At 40.6% G+C, this 20,814-nt stretch overlaps 1 protein-coding gene across 1 annotated transcript in view; it reads left to right on the forward strand.

Moving 5' to 3' along the window:
* Positions 1-20,814, forward strand: part of LOC124280860 (DNA polymerase delta subunit 4-like) — a 34,854-nt gene that overhangs the window by 12,255 nt on the left and 1,785 nt on the right. The window contains exons 2-3 of the mRNA XM_046716851.1: positions 17,221-17,313; positions 19,121-19,232. Coding sequence (XP_046572807.1) covers positions 17,221-17,313; positions 19,121-19,232 — 205 coding nt within the window. The remainder of the gene's footprint in view (positions 1-17,220; positions 17,314-19,120; positions 19,233-20,814) is intronic.

Raw genomic sequence — 20,814 nt, forward strand, 5'->3', positions numbered from 1 at the left:
ACATCTTAGTCCGTGTAGATCGTCGAGGGATTCACCAGAGCCAGCGGACCCACAGTCGCTCATCTCCGCTGGAGTCCCGGCTGGTCACCCTACAGGCACAGTTAAATCGAGGGGCCATTCACCACGTCCATCTCCTCGCCCGATCTCCACGCCAGATCCCCGCGGGACTCCACGAAGAGTCTCCGCGCGAGGTCACCCGCGGCGTTAAGCCCAACAAGTCTCAGCGCGAGGTCGCCCGTAGATCGCCACCCAGAATCACCACAGTCACGCGGGACTCCACCTCGTTCACCGTCGGAGAGGAGTATCAACGTCCCCTTCTCAGCTCTGAAATCGTTACTGGATGGCTAATGGATTGGACTTGGCTTCACCATCTAAAGACAATAATCCGACTCACACCTATCTTATGAGGAGATGATGATGTCGACGCGACTCACTCTGCCCCCCCGATCCATCGCATGGCGGTTCCACAGAACCTGGACACAGCTTTCAAGACAGCCACTAAAGCCCAGAAGCGCGCACTTACCACAGTTCAGCGCCAGGAAGTTCTCCTCCCATAACATGGATCCTTTCCTTAAAGCTCAGGACATAGAAGAGAACTTTAAAGTAATCAGCGATGCCAAGGCCAAGTCTTACAAGATTGAGGACCGCAAAGCTGGCTAAAGTAGAAACTATGACCAGAAGAATGTTCTTCGGCCTCAACAGATCTCGGACAATCAACGGCAGCTCGCCATCGCCAAGTTTCAGATTCCACTCTTGGAAGAAGATAGAATGATTTATTCGGCCCTCCTTATGCAGAAGGACCAACAGTTCATGACAGACCACCTTTCGTCCATCTCCATGAAGCGCTAACTCTGGCTCGCGTCGTCAAGGTCTCCTCGCCTCCTGCAGTTGGAGTGAACAGTTTACGTCGTCACTCTACACAGCCCCGTGGTCAACTCCTTCCATCTTCGGCTGGAGAAATCGACAGGGTTGCTAAGGAAGTTACCAAAGATTCAAGAGAAGTCCTAATGATCAAGTCATAGACACTCTGGCCAGGCGTCATCAGGCGAACAACCAAGCGTTACTCAGGAAGATCCAAGTTTCCTGGAATACAGAGAGACACGGGACAGGAAAGTGGCTAGCTCCAGAGGTGGGAAGGACTCTTTTCGCCGCCCATCCTGCAACTACAGGGGAGGATCCGGACAAGGCAGGGCACCCAGAGGCTCCCGAATTATCGACGATGAAAGGCGGGTTCGGGCGACTGGAGTCTTCCACCCCCAGCCGTTCCTGTACAACCTTCCAAAGTGGGTGGATGTCTACAACTCCACTGGGAAAACTGGGGAATAGTACAAGATCCATAATGTTATCCAACATCCTAAGACACAGATATTGCATCCAACTCACGGGCCACGCCACCGCTTACAGTCAACCCTCTCAAGTTCGGACTTCAAGACACATCAGATAGAGAAGTTCACGAGGAGGCTGTCTCATCTCTTCTAACCAAGCTGGCCATAGAAATCGTGGATCAAGTCAACATCAAACCAGGTTTCTACTCCCCAGTTTTCCTGGTTCCAAAGAAATATTCCAAAGAAAAGTTCCGACTTATCTACAATATGAGCCGCGTTCAGCAGGGATTATCTACGCAGACCTCCCGTTCCGCATGATACATCTACCTCAACTAATCCACCTCGTCTGTCCGATGGACTACATGGCCAGTATAGATCTACAGGATGCCTACCTGCATATCCTGATACATCCCGACTTGAGAAAGTACCTCCAGATTTACACTGGATCGGGCTACATTACCAATGGAAGGTCCTGCCATTTGGAATATCATCGCCCCCTGGTTGTTTACAAAGAGTAACGAAACCCATAGTCACATATCTACATCATCGAGGGCTCGCAGTGCATTCCTACCTCGGACGGCGGGATTCAAGTAGATCAAGATCCAGAGCGTCTCAAACTACAGTTGAATTTCACCATCAATCTACTCACTCAGCTAGGTTGGTTAGTGAATCTACTCAAGTCGGACCTAGAACCTCACGCCAGGACCTGCAGTTTCTAGGGATCAGATTTCTCACTGACGCAGAACCGTATGCGATGCGTGCCAGAGGGACCGATGGCTCAAGATTCAACAGGCGATCCCTCAAAGCCTTACTCTCCCGTGGCCACTCGACAGTGGCAGAGTCTGTTAGGTCTCCTCCGTCCCGCTGTTAAGACACATGACAGCCAGAGGCAGACTACAGCTCGCCCGTTACAGGTCCTCATCAGCGCATCTCGGCGACCTACAACCCTTCGGGTCTGCGAATTACCTCAGACCTCATCTACTATATGGTAGACCCGAGGTCGAATGATTCGCGAAGGCATCTATTTAGCAGAGCCGGAGTTCAAGACCCACCTATCGTGAGATAGCGTCACTCCAAGGTTGGGGAGCACATCTCGACAACCATGTGGCAGCCGGGATATGGAACCAGGAAGAGAGGCGTCGGCACATCAACATGCTGGAGATGAAAGCAGTCATCAGCGCCATACTCCATTGGAGCACCATTCTACAGAATGTGCATCTCATGGTACACACAGACAACTTCGACAGTGGCGTTTTACATAAACAAGCAAGGCTCAACAAGATCATTGAACCTACTAGATCTGCTTTCAACTGTTCGACCTAATCGGCGATCTGAACATCCACGTAAGAGCATGTCACATTCCAGGAGCCAAGAATGTCTTAGCAGGCGCACTCTCCGTCCAACTCAACCATCGCCGGCGGAATGGATGCTCCATCCACAGAGCACTGGCGTCAACACTCGCTCTACATGGGAATTGCTGCGCTTAACACGATTATGGAGGGCTGTTTCTGGAAATCGGACATGGTGTTTGCAAACCACTACTTGAGAGATATCGCCACCGAGGGCGTCCCAGGCATTCACCATTTCAGCCCTCTGGTTGTCGCTGGCAGTTGACAGTTCCCCACAGAAGATGAGACGTAGTCTCACTGTGTTATCACATGACTTATCAAGCCTACACTCAGCAGAGTTTTGCTTCGATCTCTATGCACGTCTAAAGACTAGCATACCGTATATGACCGTCTATAAGCCGAATTTTGAGGACCAAAAAGCAGTCTGTAGAAGGGGTCGTCTTATCCATGAGTTACACTTTAAGTCAAACTTTTTTCCAGGGGTAAGAAAACAACATCATGATATCGCCAGGCGGGGAACAAACAACAGAAGGCGACTTTGTCAGTAGAGGCGTCAAATTTGCAATTAAACATCACTAGACAAGATTATTTACCATTTAAGTTATAAGTTGTTTTGCTGGGCATTGTTTTATTTGCAGGGATTAAGATTACCGTCGCGTGTTTGTCTGCGTACACAAAGCCGGAAATAGCAATCAGCTGTGCACTGCGTTTCCGGCCGAACAAGTTCAAACATGCACAATAATATAGCGGGGCCGAATTCTGGCGCTTGATCATCAGTAAAATATAATACAGAATACCATTATTTAACCCAAAGAAATATATCCTAGCATTGTGTAATTTTAGTTACAGTTTTTGCTCTATAAATTAATTAAGATTACGTGCGTCGTATCTGTCACCATTACACAAAGCGAGGAAATAGCAATCAGCTGTGCACCGTTTCCCCTTGAACAAGTTCAAACATGCACAATAATATAGCGGGATGAATTCTATTGATTGAATACTATTATTTAACCCAAAAAAATATATCCTAGCATTGTGTAATAGTTTTATGTAAAAATATATAATCAACACTAAGGTTATCACGGACCATCATGAGCGTGGTAAGCCGCGTGACACATAGCGAAGTGATAATCAGTTTGTGATTGTTGAATGGGGTAAAATAAGCAAAGCCAGTTTGTTTGCTACAATAAATATGATATTTAGAGAAACAAAATATATTATGCATTTTCTGTCAACTACGCTTCGTTTAGATCCGTGAGTAGACACAATATATATGACAGTGAATTCTTTGAATAATGTGGATCGACAGTGACCACGGAATTTGATGGGTTTCACGGACGATGACTTGTGAAAATCTCAGAACTCTCTTGCAGAAATGTCAGTGTTTATTGTTAGTGGACTATTTTTCTTATTGTCATATATATATAGATGAAATATGGACACTTAGATAATATATTTTGAAACAAAGTTGACTTCAGTTTTTATTTACCGATGGTACTTTTTCACAAAATGGCGTCTAGATTGTTGATGCAAGCAGTGATCTTCGGGATATAAAAGGAACACAAACACATGTTGCCACAATACACGGTAATCTTTGTTATGTAATATTCTCACCAACACTTACGCTGTATATCCACTTTCCAAATGCGTCTCCGTTGTTGATGCAAGCAGTGATCGTTAAAAAAGGTAAACAAACACGGTAATCTTTATTATGTAATATTCTCGTAATGGTGTCTCGTCGTTGATGGAACATACTTACGGGTACTCTGGTCTCTGTTGGCGCTGACCCATCGGCGAAATTGACCTATCCATGAGAGATATGATTTTGACACTGATTTTGAGGGTCAAGTTTGGGGGTCGGCTTATCCATGGGATGGAAGCATAGACGGTCATATACGGTAAGTGATAAACCCAGGACTTGTAAGCTTACTCATTACAGTTGGGTCAAGCTTTTCCACTTTGGAGTCGCTAAATCCACATTGTAATGTTAACAGAAGTAGGACCAAAGTTAACTATTGTGGTCCCCATCAAAAGGCAGCTGAAAGAACCGCGTTTGCTAACAGCAGCAGAATTTAGCAGTAAATACAGTGCCATTATGAAGTTCCTGTAGGGGGTTTAAATTGACGTAAAATTCACTAATTAAATCCTAAAGTGCTTTTTCCCACCACCTTTTCTGCCAGTTCTACAAGCAATTAAGCATGAGTCAGGATAAGGAAAAATATGTCATTTTCTGAATAAAACTGATATTTTATACTTATCCTGACTCATGAGGTAAGCCCTCCCAACCTCCCCACAAGACACTTTGGATTTCCCTGCAAATTCAAGTGTCGGGCTCATATTCAGGAGAGAGGTGAAGCATGTGGGGAACAGTGGCCAGTTCCAAAAGCGGAAGGAGGGACAACTCTTGGTGAGTAGTGATTAGTGATTTTACGTGCGGCTTTATTGAAGGGAGCTTCAATAAGGAGATACAAGTGTTCCACTATGTTTCGCAAGAGGAAGAAGCAATTAAGCATGAGTCAGGATAAGTATAAAATATCAATTTTATTCAGAAAATTACATAATTTTCTTAATAGGGTTTTAATTATCACAAATGGAATTGTTTTGTTGAATATACACTCAAAAATCAAACAAAATCAGCTACATTAATTCCCAAAGCAGATACTCAAAATGACTTTAAAATATTTCTCAAACTGAACATTCGTGTAACCTTGCTGTCACATCTGCGTAACTTTCCTCATAGCATTAAATACCTCCTATGCTGTAACATAGGAGGTACGACTCTGAAAAAAAGTCACGAGAACTTAAACTCACGAGAGCTTAGTGAAAGCGGGGCCCTGGTGGAATTTCAAATGAATTAAGCTGAACAAAATATGAATGACCGAAAAACACTCAGACTAAAATATCCCGGAGCTATGAAATATAAGCCCAATGTTGAAGGTCACATGCAGCGTAAAACACACCTTTGCAGATTCTGATACCTTTTCGGTATGGACTTACGAAACAAATCATCAAAAGCGCAAATTCAACTTATAAAGTTGAAAAATAGCGCAATGAAAAAAAAAACGCACAAAGTTCAAAGAGATTCAAATTTTCCGATTCAGGGGAAAACTGGTTTCAACAGCTGAGCTGCGCTCATAGCACGTCGCGCAGTGAAATAGGTTCGCGCAACTTGGAAGCGGGCTGTCCGATGAATACTCGGTGAAGGCTTTGGTGTGAGCTATGTTCCTAATGTTTTGTTGATATCTCACAGGCGAGCTTTTATATGTTATGACAGTAAATAAACTGTTTATATAATTTCATTTGTCTATTTCACCACACGTTCTTCTTACCGAGTCACTTTCTCAGTTCGATACTTAAAAGCAATGTCATTATTTAAGCGTTGACAGAATTTCTAACTGTGATATAGATATGTCATTGTCACAGACAAAACTCAATGTCTTGTTTTATTGACACCTGTGTGTCTGCCTGCCTGTCTGCTAATGACAATATTCAATACACAACTGCGATCACTGACCACATGCAATTTGAACTTAACACCAATCAGGCTATACACCATAAACAAAACGCATTGATTTATGGCCCGAGTTCGGTCTCTGTCACATTATGTAATTACACAGACAGGCAGGTGTGATACTTGAACACATGACATGTTATGATGTCTGTTGATTGCAAAATGTTATACACAAAAATGAGCATGTATTTACAAAACCCAACATCTTTATATATACACACACAATGAGCCGTGAGGGCATCTGCAAATGAACCAACCGTTACACTTGAGTGCACACCCACCCGCTCTGACTGGGTTCGGTATCCGGCTGCTTCGTTTTTGGGAAGTAAACCCAAGTACACAATATTGCACTTTTGATTTGCGATTATGCGGCTTATAATTTTGTTTATATGTTTTTTCATAACCAGCAATGTATATTATATGTCATGAATAAGTGATTATTGTGTTTTAAATATGTTTGATTTTTGGTTGCATGTGACCTTTAAAGATTAAAGTTGACTAGTTACATACAAATACGATATTATTGTTTTGAAACTCGTGAGCGATTATATTACATTTCCTAAAGTTGGTCGAAGCACACGTTGCAATCTCCATAACAAGCCCACAAGATTGTCAGAAATACACTCAGTTGGACCCATGAGAGCCGTTATGTCAACAAATTATTTTATCAAAGCACTGCGCTTATTTACGACGTTCTGATTGGTTTGTCATATTTTCACACACATCAAGTATCGAGTGGGGGCGAGTCTTCTTGGAGGTTACGGAAAGGGGCGAAAGTGGTGACGAATGTTAAATAAATGTGAAGATACCTAAATCAATGAATTTATGTAAATATGTTTTGTATCTCTCTGATGTGTCAGTAGCTCTGCTGATGTAACACAAATTCTTGAAAAGGCATTAAAGTTATTATTCTATTCTATTCAAAGAGTTTAGGTTAGGGGTATAAAAGGGCAGATCATTTTTTTACTCTGGGCACTGGGGTCTTACAGAGGCAAGAAAGGTGATAAATTCACTATTGTTTCTGTGGACTAGGCAAACAGAGTTTTAAGTTCTTTCAGTTTTAGTTTAATGAAGAAATAAAGTTTAGTTAGATAAGTTTAGGTAATTAAATAAATTTTATTTTGCAGGGAAAACTATTTTGGGGAATTCAGTTTGGATTAAGATAAGGGGCAATAGTATAGGTATATTTAGTAGGGTTTTCATTTTTAGGATCCTTGGAGGCATTATTATTTTTGTTGTTTATTTAACTTAGTTTATGGTTGATTCTAGGATATATATTAGGCACATAAAGAAACTGTGCATACAAAAATTTAAAATCTAAATTTATCAAACCTGTGTAGACACATAAGGATTTAAACTCAGAGATTAGTGACATGTATCCAACATGCATGCACGTGCCACGTTCCGTGAGGTCAGTGGGTTCGTCCTTCAGATGTGCAATACGTTGTTGCACGTGCATTCCGGGAAAGAGAAACAGAGCAAATGAATGCCACACAATACTGTCACTTTGGAAAGCTCAACCCCTGCCCTTGCGATCGTTCAAAAAAGTAAACGGCTTTTGAAACGCATAGCATGCCAAGGCTCATGTCTGCACAACGTCATGAGGCCATTGGGATGGTCCGCGGGGGAATGTCTCAACGACAAGTGGCTGCACATTTCCACTGCCACAGGAACTACATTTCTGCACTGGTGAGACGCTACCAGAACACAAATGACGTCATCAATCCACCACGTTCTGGACATCCACGTGTGTAACAACGCCAAGACAGGACATGTGAATAAGGATGACCCATCTTCGCCACAGGTTTCAGACTGCAGTGATGACTGCCCGAACCATCCCAGGACTTCGCCCAGTATCCACCCCAACACAGTTCGACCGACAACGCTTACGTCATCAACGGATCAGACCACGACGTCCGCCATACGGCCTATCCTGACACAGCGTCATCGACAAGCTTGCGCCGGTCGTGGTGCGAAATCATGTCCGCGAGACCCTTGTTTTGGTGGAGAAATGTTGTTTTTACAGATGAGTCCAGGTTTAACATTTCCCATAGCGATGGACGTCAATATGCCTATAGGCAATGCGTGGGAGAGCGTTATGCACAGGCCTGTGTCTTGGAGAAGAATCGCTGGTGGTACGTGATGATTTGGGGTGGAATAACAGCACGCCTAAGAACTCCATCCCAATGGCCTCATGGCGTTGTGCAGGCGTGAGCCTTGGCATGCTATGCGTTTCAATAGCCGTTTAATTTTTTGAAAGATAGCAAGGGCAGGGGTTGAGCTTTCCAAAGTGACAGTATTGTGAGGCATTCATTTGCTCCGTTTCTCTTTCCCGGAATGCACGTGCAACAATGTATTGCACATCTGAAGGACGAACCCACTGACGTCACGGAACGTGGCACGTGCATGCATGTTGGATACATGTCACTAATCTCTGAGTTTAAATCCTTATGTGTCTACACAGGTTTGATAAATTTAGATTTTAAATTTTTGTATGCACAGTTTCTTTATGTGCCTAGTATAGATTGCTCTGTGTTGACTGGTCTTGACTTACCTATTATTGGATCTTTGTTTTTGGATTTCCGGATTGGGGAACATGATTTTCAACAGAGAATGTTTGTGGTAGACATTGATGATTCAACAGGAACTTTGGGTATGGATTTTCAGAATGAGTATGATGTTTATGCTCGTGCTGCTCATGGGGTTGTATATATATGGGACCAGATGTAATTTATTCCATAGAACAAGCAAGGAAAGTTTATGCTAGGGTCAAAGTGACAGAAAACATCACTGTAGAACCCGCATCTGAAGTTTGTATTCATGGTTTTGTGTCTGGACAGAAACCATTTGGAGATATGATTGCAGAACCGTACAAGTCTGTTGCTAGAAAAGGATTATTACTTGCCAGATCCGTGATTGATGCATCTGAAGGCAAAACAGTAGTGTCTGTGGTAAACATTACTGATAGACCAATAAAGATTGGAAAACACACTGCTATAGCTAGCGTTGAGGCAATTGAAGAGCTGAATTTTACAGAATTAAGTCTAACTGTGAGGCTACTCATTTAGAACTGGTCAGTTACCTTCTCATTTAGAACCTTTGGTAGATAACTAAGACTTAGTAACTCAGACTTACGTCTGAACAGAGGCAACAGTCTTTGGGCTTTGGTAGATCCAATTTTATTGGTGACCAAAAGGATGGTTCCATAAGATTCTGTGTTGGTTATCATAGGATGATGGTAAACAGAGTTACTATTAAAGATCTCGTTAGGTTACCTTTACATCACCCTCTACCGTTGATTCATGAATCCATAGATGCATTAGCTGGTTCACAATGATTCTGTACTCTTGACTTAGCTTCTGGCTATTGGCAGTGTGATATGAAAAAGGCTGATGAAATGTAAACTGTATTTGCAACTCACAGAGGTCTTTATCAGTTTAAAGTTCTTCCTTTTGGACTTTGTAATGCTCCGGCAACAATTGAACGCCTGATGGAGTTGGTTCTTCGAGGATTATTGTGGGAAAAGGCTCTACGTTACATAGATGACATCATTGTATTTGGAAAATCTTTTGAATATACTTTAGATAATCTTCAGCTAGTTATGGATAGGCTAAAGCAGGCCAACCTTAAACTGAAACCAAAGTGTTCTCTGTTCAAAAGGGAAGTTGCTTTCCTGGGACATGTAGTTTCACCAAAAGGTGTTGGTTGTGATCCAAACAAAACTGAGAGTGTAAAGAACTGGCCAACTCCTACCAGTGTTCATGAAGTTAGGAGTTTCTTAGGTCTTGCTAGCTATTACAGACGGTTTATTCAGAACTTCTCTCACATAGCTGCACCATTACATGCTCTCACCAGAAAGAATCAATAGTTTGTGCAGGCTGAAAAGTGCAATATTTCTTTTGAGGAACTGAAAAGTATGCTAATAACAGCACCTATTCTAGCATTTCCATCTCGAGAGGGACAGTTTATCTTAGATACTGATGCTAGTCAAAGAGGGATTGGGGCTGTTCTCTCACAAATTCAGGATGGTGAAGAAAAGGTTATTTCATATGCAAGTAAAACCCTCAATAGGTCACAGGAAAGATATTGTACCACATACAAAGAGTTATTGGCTGTTATTACTTTTGTGAAGCATTTCAGGCATTATTTGATAGGGAAGAATTTTATCATCAGATGTGATCATCCATCTCTTACATCGCTAAAGAACTTTTAAAATCCTGAGGGAATGGTTGCTCGTTTGATTTTGGTTCTAGACATCTATGACTATGAACTGAAACACAGGAGAGGACCTCAGCATCAAAATGCTGATGCAATGTCAAGGAAACCTTATAAAAAGTGTAAAAACTTTGATTGTTCAAAATGTCATGTAACAAGTGAAAAAGGGTGTAATCACTCTGTTGCTCAAGTTACAATTCATTCCTCAGACGGTGATGATAGTGATGATGATTGTACTGGTATAGTTAATAAAAACATTGTCAGTAATTGGATTGAGACTTGGGACAAACATTCCATAGAAAAGTGGCAGAACGATGATGAGACTTTGAAGGTTTTTATATCATTAAAGAAAAGATTTCAGGAAAAACCACCTAAAGCACTAGTGGCAAACTGTTCTCAGCAGGTCAGAACCATGTGGGGATTATGGGAGTCTCTTGAGATAATTGACAGAGTCTTGTACTTCAAGTCTATTTATGGCATTATGGGTGATGTAAGATACGGCGATGAAGGAGGAGATCATGCACATGCTTCATGATACATAACATCAGGGCATTTAGGCAGGGAGAAAACTTTGAAAGCTGTTAAAAGAAGATTCTTTTGGCCAGGAATGACAGCAGAAATAACTTTGTGGTGTAGACAATGTCTTGTTTGTGCCCAAAGGAAACCAGGTCCAGGGAAAGCAAAATCAGAGTTAAAACAATCAAATGTTGGGGCACTTTTTGATAGGATTTCACTTGCAGGGGTGGAAATAACTTTAAAATTGCTAGTGTACTCCGGTACAGTGGCACATGTAAAATCACTTGCCCTGATAAGTTTTCCACTATGCCGTCCATGTTCTTGTTGATTTTTTAAATAAACAACATTATTAACATTGGAAAGTCAACTGGACACCGGTACAGCGTGATATACAAATTTGCTTGCCCGACAGAAAAAAAACACTGCACTCGGACGTCGGGCAATGGGTTATTTCCACCCCTGACTTGATGTGGTTGGACCGTTGCCTATAACTGAGAATGGGAACGAATATATTCTAGTAGTTGGAGATTATACAAAATGGAAAGAAGCATTTGCTATTCAAAATCACACAGCATTAACGGTTGCAGATAAAGTGGTCACTGAGATTGTTTGTCAATTTGGATGTCCAATGCAAATACACACAGATCAAGGGAGAGAATTTGAATGACTCCTGTTTTCTGAAATGTGTTCCAAATTGGGCATCGAAAAAACTTGTACAACTCCATATCGACCGCAATCAGATGGATTGGTTGAACTGTTTAACAGAACCCAAAAGTATATGTTAAGTTCGTTTGCTAATAGCCACCGAAATAACTGGTCATCATCATCTACCTCAAGTTCTAATGGCGTATAGATCTTCAGTTCATGAAAGTACTGGATGTTCTCCATACCTCCTTATATTTTGACGTGAAATATCTTGCCCTCTGGACAGTATGGTGGGAAAACTGCCTCTGTCGCAACCTGACCTGTGTCCTTATGTTCAATGGCTACAGCACAGCATGAATCACTGCTTTTCTTTTGCGCAACAGCATTTGGAAGTCGCTGCCTCCAGACGAAAGAAATGCTATGATCGAGGTTTTAAACCTCGTAGTTTTCTTGCTGATGACTTTGTTTGGAGATGGCAGTTACCAACTGCCGATCTCCCTTTATCATTAGGATGGATAGGACCATACAAGATTATTAGGAAGGTGACTGATGTAACATATCAGATTCAGAGAAGTACAATTGCAAAGCCTATTGTTGTACATGTAGATCACCTGATGGCATAGGAAGGGAGGACAACTCCTGATGCTTGGCTTGATGAACCTGCAGGTGATAGCTCAGCTGATGAATCCAGCAGTGTGTGCTCTCAACATGAACATCATGTTTCCGATTTGGAAGCTGGTCTTGAGGATATCGGTGTGGATGTTGAGCAAGTCAAACGAACACGTTGTGGACGTACTGTCAGGCCACGCCAAAGATACTCTCCTTAAAATTTTCATCAGGCTAATTTGGGGCAGTGCTGGTATCTGGATAGACCAATATCTTGTGAGGAGGAAGGGTTGTACGAATGAGTTCACTGAGAGTAACCATGGCCATGGTTCCGTAGGTGACTCAACATAAACAATCATGTAGAGAAACTGAAACAGGTTTCATGAGGGGTATAGCGTTATAGAACTTCATGTTCGGAATAAGAAATGCCTGTGACATGATTTCTTGTTTTAAGTTCATCCCTTCTTTACAGATGAGTGACATCATAGATATTTGTGTAACTCAAGCAGAGCTTGAAAAGGACCATGACTCCCGACCATGTGAAGTGTGTAACTCTGGAACATTTTCATCAGCAAGGGTCCGGAGGCGCCACATGAAGAAATATCACACAACCTTTGTTCGAATGTTCTTATGTGTAGCATGCGGAAGACGATTTCGGTCGAGGACAGACCTCCATCGTCACCTAAGGTTGAAACATAACATCCAGGCAGACGGAAATGAAGGGCCAGAGGTGGAGATCAACTGCCACTTGACACCAAGAGAATTGGCCCAACAATCAAGGGAATTCATTGCAAGGATGGCACAGGAGAAGCCTTTGATGACTATGTCTGGTCCAGGGACACCCAGGGATACTGAGGTCAGACCTCTGTATGATGGAACTGACAGGTGTATCAGCATTGTGAGTAGGATGCCGCCTCTGCCTCCCCTTGTGCAGCCCTATGCCCAGAACTACGTCTGTCCTGAATTTGAAGAGTGGGCTTGGTGAATGAAAAGAGACTTTGAAAGAAAAAAGAAAAAAAAAAAAAGATTTTCAATCCCGTTGTTAGTTTTGTCTTATCAAAGATCTTAAGAAGGGGGGAAATGTAATGGTTGTTTTTTTTAGTAGAAATAAGGCTTGTTTTTTTAGGGTTGGGACAGGGTTAGGCATAGGCTAGGCCAAAAACAAATACACCAGGCTTAGGTTTCTGTGGGCAGGTCCATTTAGCTCTTGAGGGGTAAGGACCCACTAGGCATGTGCCTAGTATGCTTCTTCCCCATTGAGTGAGTGAGTTTAGTTTTACGCCGCACTCAGCAATATTCCAGCTATATGGCGCTGGTCTGTAAATAATCGAGTCTGGACCAGACAATCCAGTGATCAACAGCATGAGCATCGATCTGCGCAATTGGGAACCGATGACATGTGTCAACCAAGTCAGCGAAACTGACCACCCGATCCCGTTAGTCGCCTCTTACGACAAGATAGTCGCCTTTTACTGGCAAGCACATGGGTTGCTGAAGACCTATTCTACCCCGGATCTTCACGGGTCTCTTCCCCATTGAAATACAATGGGATGGGCCTGTGCATGAGCATCTCATGAGCAGATGGTTCAGTCCACTGAACTTTTCTTTTGTAGACATTTATTGGGTAATTTTCAGAGCATGGGTTTTATTGGGTAAGAGTTTAGGTTAGGGGTATAAAAGGGCAGATAATTTTTTTACTCTGGGGTCGGGGGTCTTACAAAGGCAAGAAAGGTGATAAATTCACTGTTGTTTTTCTGTAGACTAAGCAAACAGAGTTTTAAGTTCTTTCAGTTTTAGTTTAAAGAAAAAAGAAAGTTTAGTTATAGTGTGTTTGCAGTGAAAACGTACCGATGAATTTCACTTTAAACAAAAAAGTAAATCAAATAAAGTGAAATTAAGATTCCGAATCGTCATAATTTTACCTTGCCAATTAAATTGAACATTTGAATCTCAGAATTTTATTCATCATAGAATAAAAGTTGTGTAACAAACGATTATAGATTCAAATCGCTATTATTGGTTTGTATTACAAGGGGGTAAGCGCAGTAGTTGGATCACTGAAACAAATGATGAGCGTTAACTTAGACCAACCCTACTTGTTCTCGTGTTTCATTTAATGTGCATACACCCTTGTAATACAAACCAATAATAACGATTTGAAACTATGATCGTTTGTTAAACAACTTTTATCCTAAGTTTAATAAAATTCTGAGATTCAAATGTTCAATTGGCAAAGTAAAATTATGAGGATTCTCAATCTTAATGTCACTTTATTCGATTTACTTTCTTGTTTAAAGTGAAATTCATCGGTACGTTTTCACTGCAAACAGACTATAGATAAGTTTTAGGTAGTTAAATAAATTTTGTTTTGCAGGGAAAACTATTTGAGGGGAATTCAGTTTGGATTAAGATTAGGGGCAATAGTATAGGTATTTTTAATAGGGTTTTCACTTTTCTTACGATATTTGGAAGCATTATTATTTTTGTTGTCTATTTAACTTAGTTTATGGTTGATTCTAGGATATTTATTTGTGGTGTTTGAAATAAATTAAGTTTGTTTATAAAATCTTGTGTTTTGTTGTCATTGTGGCTTCAAAGCCCTGAATCCTGCGATCTGAGGACCTGGACAGGATCCTCCTGTTACAATACCTTAAAGGTCACATGCAACCAAAAAATCAAACATAATTAAAACACAATTATCACTTATTCATGACATATAATATACATTGCTGGTTATGAAAAAACATATAAACAAAATTATAAGCGTACAATCGCAAATCAAAAGTGCAATATTGTGTACTTGGGTTTACTTGCCAAGAAACGAAGCAGCCGGGATACCGAACCCAGTCAGAGCGGGTGGATGTGCACTCAAGTGTAACGGCTGGTTCATTTGCAGATGCCCTCACGGCTTATTGTGTGTGTATATATAGAGATGTTGGGTTTTGTAAATACATGCTCATTTTTTGTGTATAACATTTTGCAATCAACAGACATCATAACATGTCATGTGTACAAGTATCACACCTGCCTGTCTGTGTAATTACATAATGTGACAGAGACCGAACTCGGGCCATAAATCAATGCATTTTGTTTATGGTGTATAGCCTGATTGGTGTTAAGGTCAAATTGCATGTGGTCAGTGATTGCAGTTGTGTATTGAATATTGTCATTAGCAGACAGGCAGGCAGACACACAGGTGTCAATAAAACAAGACATTGAGTTTTGTCTGTGACAACGACATATCTATATCACAGCTAGAAATTCTGTCAACGCTAAATAATGACATTGCTTTTAAGTATCGAACTGAGAAAGTGACTCGGTAAGAAGAACGTGTGGTGAAATAGACAAATGAAATTATATAAACAGTTATTTACAGTCAAAACATTATGAAAATAGCTCACACCAAAGCCTTCACCGAGTATTCACCAGACAGCCCGCTTCCAAGTTCGCGAACCTATTTCACTCGCTATTACATGCTATGAGTGCAGCCCAGCTGTTGAAACCTGTTTTCCCGAAATTTTCAGGGAAAATTAGTGAATCGTTTGAACTCCGATTTCGCGCGGGTTTTTTTATCGCGTTATTTTTCAACTTTATAACTTGAATTTGCATTTTTGATGATTTGTTTCAGTACGTCCATACCGAAAGGTATCAGAATCTGCAAAGTTGTGTTTTACATTGCATGTGACCTTTAATATGTTCATGTGTTATGGTAGCCTTGCTCCAAGGCTGTACTGTATGCTGAGCCCCATTCTCTTCCCACAGAGGTTACTTGTCATATCTTCCTACGAACCTCTGTTCTAATATGGTCATATTTCCCGGTTCTCGTAAAATCCCCTAGCGGCAAACAATCGCTACACAAATTATCTCCCTTCTTTTTATCCAATCAGAACACATGTTACATCGACTTAGATCCAACTTGACGAACACAAGCAAATGAGGGGGCACAAATATCCCTCCTCTGCCGGGGTCTTGTGTTGTTGATGTGACACACAAGACATTTTATGGCTAGCTTGGCTAGCAATGGATATGCCATTGATCCGCCATAACATGACTGTGTTCTGTGTAGAAGAAAGGTTTGCGCATTGCGCTGGGGAAGAGGTTCTACTTTTCCAAAAGCATACGGAAATTACCGAGGCCTTGCGAATGATCAGTTTTGAAACAACGTCGCTGATTGCACAACTAAATCTGATTGCAACCAATCACGATTCCTGAACACTTGCACCATGAAAGGGCCGTATTAGAACAGAGGATCATAGGAAGATATGACAAGTAAACTCTGTGGGAAGAGAATGGCTGAGCCCATGGATGTATAGTAATTCTATCCTTCGAAGAGTCAAGTCTAGACAAGCGGACAGTACAGCCTTGTGAAATACAGAATTTTACCAACCATCTCCATGGTCGGAACCTGATAATGGAATGTCTGTGTCCCTCATACACACTCCCTGGGTGCTGTCACCATCGTTCTTTCCCTTTCTGATTATTAATGATCAGAAAGAGCTGGGAATGTTAGTTCCCAAGTTCAACATGGCAAATACAGATTTTCTACTTAGCTTTTTTGTAGCTTCTGCTTCCTCGTGGTGGTCTTTCCTCATATGCTTCTCTTTTACTTTGAAATATTTTTCTGAAATCACCTTCAGTGTTTCCTCACATTTGCTTTAAAGGCTTTCTAATTTAGTTTTAATTGCAAGAATTTTTCTTTGTGACACTTTCTACACACTATGTGGGTGCTCAGTTCTGGACAGAAACGAATATACGTATGGGTGTTTCTGAAAGAAAACAAATCTCCATCTTTTCCCTACAAATTTTCTTCCACAGGTAATACAAACACTGTTCTTTGTTCTTGGAGATATAATCACTGATATCCAAGATTTGGTCGGTGTTTTAACACTAAGATATGAATGAAATCTTCACTATCAAATTGATAGTTTATGAAAATATTATGTACACCTGAAATTGAGATTTTGGGTATAGTCATAACCAGACAGACTACTCTGTTTTCATGAGAGCCTGATCAAGATGATGTAACTATGACGATCTTTAATGTTTGTTTCAGTTGGGTCAAGCAGAGGTAACAAGACACAGCAAGCGATAGACCTTGAACTCCTTCGACAATTTGACCTTACATTGGAGTTTGGACCTTGCAGTGGTAATCATATTGCATTTTTTCAGTACATCCAGGGATTTCATTATGAAGATTCTTAGGTGTGATAGGGGGCACTGCATAACAATCATACAAATATTGTTATTGATATGTGCAGTAAAACTTGAATACGTTTGATTAATCTTTTTCAATGTATATTTAAGTGAATATGATTTCATTCTACCATGACATTTAAGTATGGTCGTTTTTGATTGGCTGTTACTAAAAAATTAGAAGTGAAAAAATTTCAATAACCACTTCTGAGAGCCGGTTCACTGCGCGTAGGAATATTTTGCACTCATTAACCCTTACAAAGGTAAACAAACATGTCGTCTGAAACTGTTACGTTTGACCTCAGCGATTTCTTTGATGTGTTTGGATCGGATATGGAGGAAAATATTGACCCAGCCTGGTTCCAACATGAAATGACTGAACAATCACCCAAAGTAACTCTAAGTACCGATGGTATGAGTATGTAAACGTCATAATGTCCAGTTTCTAAGCGTGGTAGTCTAGGCCTACGCAAAGGGGTAATGAGTGCATATTTAAAACGCGTTTTATTCATGGTGCATATGTCATGGTAGAATGGAGATAATCCTATTGTGTTTACATTTTGGAAGTGATAAATATTTCATTTAGCAGCATTCAAACAACCATAATCACTTCCAAAATGTAAACACAATATGATCAATTCCAACATGTTGTTGTTAGTTTATTGTTGTTGTTGTTGTTGTTGTTGTTGTTGTTGTTGTTGGTTTGTTGTTTATAGTGAATGAGTTTAACTTTATGCCGCTTTTTGCAATATTCCAGCAATATCATGTCGAGGGACACCAGAAATGTGCTTCACACATTGTACCCATGTGGGAAATCAAACCAGGTCTTCAGCGTGACGAGCGTTAAGGCAAATGCCTTAACCACAAGGCTACCCCAGCGCTGCTTGTAGTTTAAAGCCACACTCAGCAATATTCCCGCTATATGATGGCGGTCTGTAAATAATCGAGTTTGGACCAGACAAACCAGTGATCAACATCATGAGCATAATTCTACGCAATTGGGAATCAATGACATGTGTCAAAACAAGTCAGCGAGCCTGAACATCCGAACCAATTAGTTGTCTCTTACAACGAGTATGAGTTCTTGAAGACCAATTCTAACCCGAATATTCATGGGTCTCAGTATCAGTCACATGTAAATGGTTTGTATTATAGTGTGTCACACTATGTCCGGTTTGAATCGCCACAGGGCATAATGTGTGAAGCCCATTCTAATGGTTAAAGCGTTGGCTGGAATATTACTAAGACCGCGGTTCGAATCCAAACATCAGTCAATCAGTCAAGTCATTTTCTGGTGTATCAGTCACATATTGCTGAATTTGTATTAAAGTGTGTTAAAACCAAATCATCTTGATGTCAGGTTATAGTAATTAGATAAACCTTAATTTGTAAATGCTAAAAGATAGTAGAGACATAATGATCCTTCTTATAATAACCTTCAGCATGTTCTCAAAACACGCAGATCATAAAACACCTGTTTAATGCTCCTACAAATTGTAAAGAACCTCCTCGCATTATGCATAATAAAGATCAACCAATGGATCAGCCCTTGCTGAATGTACCGAGAAATAAAAACAACAAAGAGTTAAGGTTTATTTTTGTATAATTATATATGGAGTGAATGTATTGTCAGCGTCTAAAAGTAACGAAGTAACAGAAGAACAACAGAGAACATATTAATAACTGTCGGCTATGTAACAGTGTTGTTACTTGTATGTCTTCCTCAACACGATAGGTCAACTCTTTCTGTTGTCTGACAGGAATAACAAGGATGGAGAGGTGGGCCCGAGCTGAGAAACATGGACTGAATCCTCCACAAGGAGTAAAAGATTTGTTGGAACAAAACTCGCATGATGAAGAATACACACAGTGGTGAGATGAGTTGTCTCCCTTATGTGCCATGGGGCATATGTTCCAGAATGTGATTAATATACAGAATCTGATTAATATCCCGTATATTACCGTCTATAAACCAAATTTTGAGGACCCAAAAAAGCAGTCTGTAGAAGGGGGTCGTCTTATCTATGGGTTATGCTTTTGTGAAACTTTTTTCCAGGGGTAAGAAAACAACATCGTATCACTTTGCGTGAACAAACAACAGAAGACAACTTTGTCAGTAAAGACGTCAAATTTGCAATTAAACATCACTAGACAAGATTATTTACCTTTTAAGTTCTAAGTTGTTTTTGCTGGGCATTGTATTATTTGCAGGGATTAAGATTACCATGTGTATTTGAGCCGGAAATAGCAATCAGCTGTGCACACGTTTCCCGGCGATCAAGTTCAAATATGCACAATAATATAATGGGATGAATTCTGACGCAGTCATCAGTAAAATATAATACAGAATACTATTATTTAACCCAAAGAAATATATCCTAGCATTGTGTTATTTTAATTACAGTTTTTGCTCTATAAATGTAAAATATATACAATCAACACTAAGGTTATATGAACCCTCATGAACGTGGTAAGTGGAAGTTGTATGCACATGGAATGGGGTAATATAAGAAAGCCATTTAAACTCACACACTTTTACCGATGTTACTGTAAACTAGCAGTCCATGGAAAACGAGGCGGTAATCAGTTCGTGATTGTTGAATGGGGTAAAATAAGCATGCCAGTTTGTTGACATGTGATTGTCCAGCTACAATAAGTATGATATTTAGCAAAGCCAAATATATTATCCATTTTCTGTCAACTACACTTCATTTCGATGCGTGAGTAGATGGAATATGATTGTGAATTCTTTGAATAATGTGGACCTAAGTTATAATTATTAGCAACTGCCAGTTGTCTGTGGTCTGTGTTTGCCGCGATTAGGACCCCATCGCGGGGGATCGGCTTATGTACGAAACATACCATTTTGACAGTGATTTTAAGGGTCAAGTTTGTGGGTCGGCTTATCTATGAGGTCGGCTTATAGACGGTAATATACGGTAAGTATCTCCATGGTTTGATGCCCTCCTACTTGTCTGAGCTACTACATTCCTATCTCCCCGCATGCAACTTTCATTCAAACACACAAAATCTACTGGTTATCCCATCCTACAAACTGAAATCCTTTGGATACCGATTGTTTTCTTACTCTGCACCTGTGCTTTGGACCTCTCTCCCTTGTGTCATTAAAAGCTCTGGCACAATTGACATTTTTAAGTCCAGACTTAAAACCCACCTTTTCTCAGCATATTACTTATAATTTCAACTGTAAATACTCCAGTGTAAATATTCTGTAGCGCTTTGAGCATGCCTTAGGGTGTGGAAGGGGCGCATTATAAATATGCATTTATTATTATTATTATAAATATGTATTTCACTGGTTTATTTTTAACAAGGAATTTATTATTCCAAACTGAGTGTTTTTGAATGCAAACTAAGTAAAAACACTTAATTTGTTTCAAATTGTTGATCTGCTGCAGAGATTCAATTTGCTGAACAGATTTGTGTCCAGTGA

The sequence above is a fragment of the Haliotis rubra genome, unplaced genomic scaffold (assembly GCF_003918875.1).
Source record: "Haliotis rubra isolate DU_JTF1 unplaced genomic scaffold, ASM391887v1 Scf275, whole genome shotgun sequence".
NCBI lineage: Eukaryota > Metazoa > Mollusca > Gastropoda > Lepetellida > Haliotidae > Haliotis > Haliotis rubra.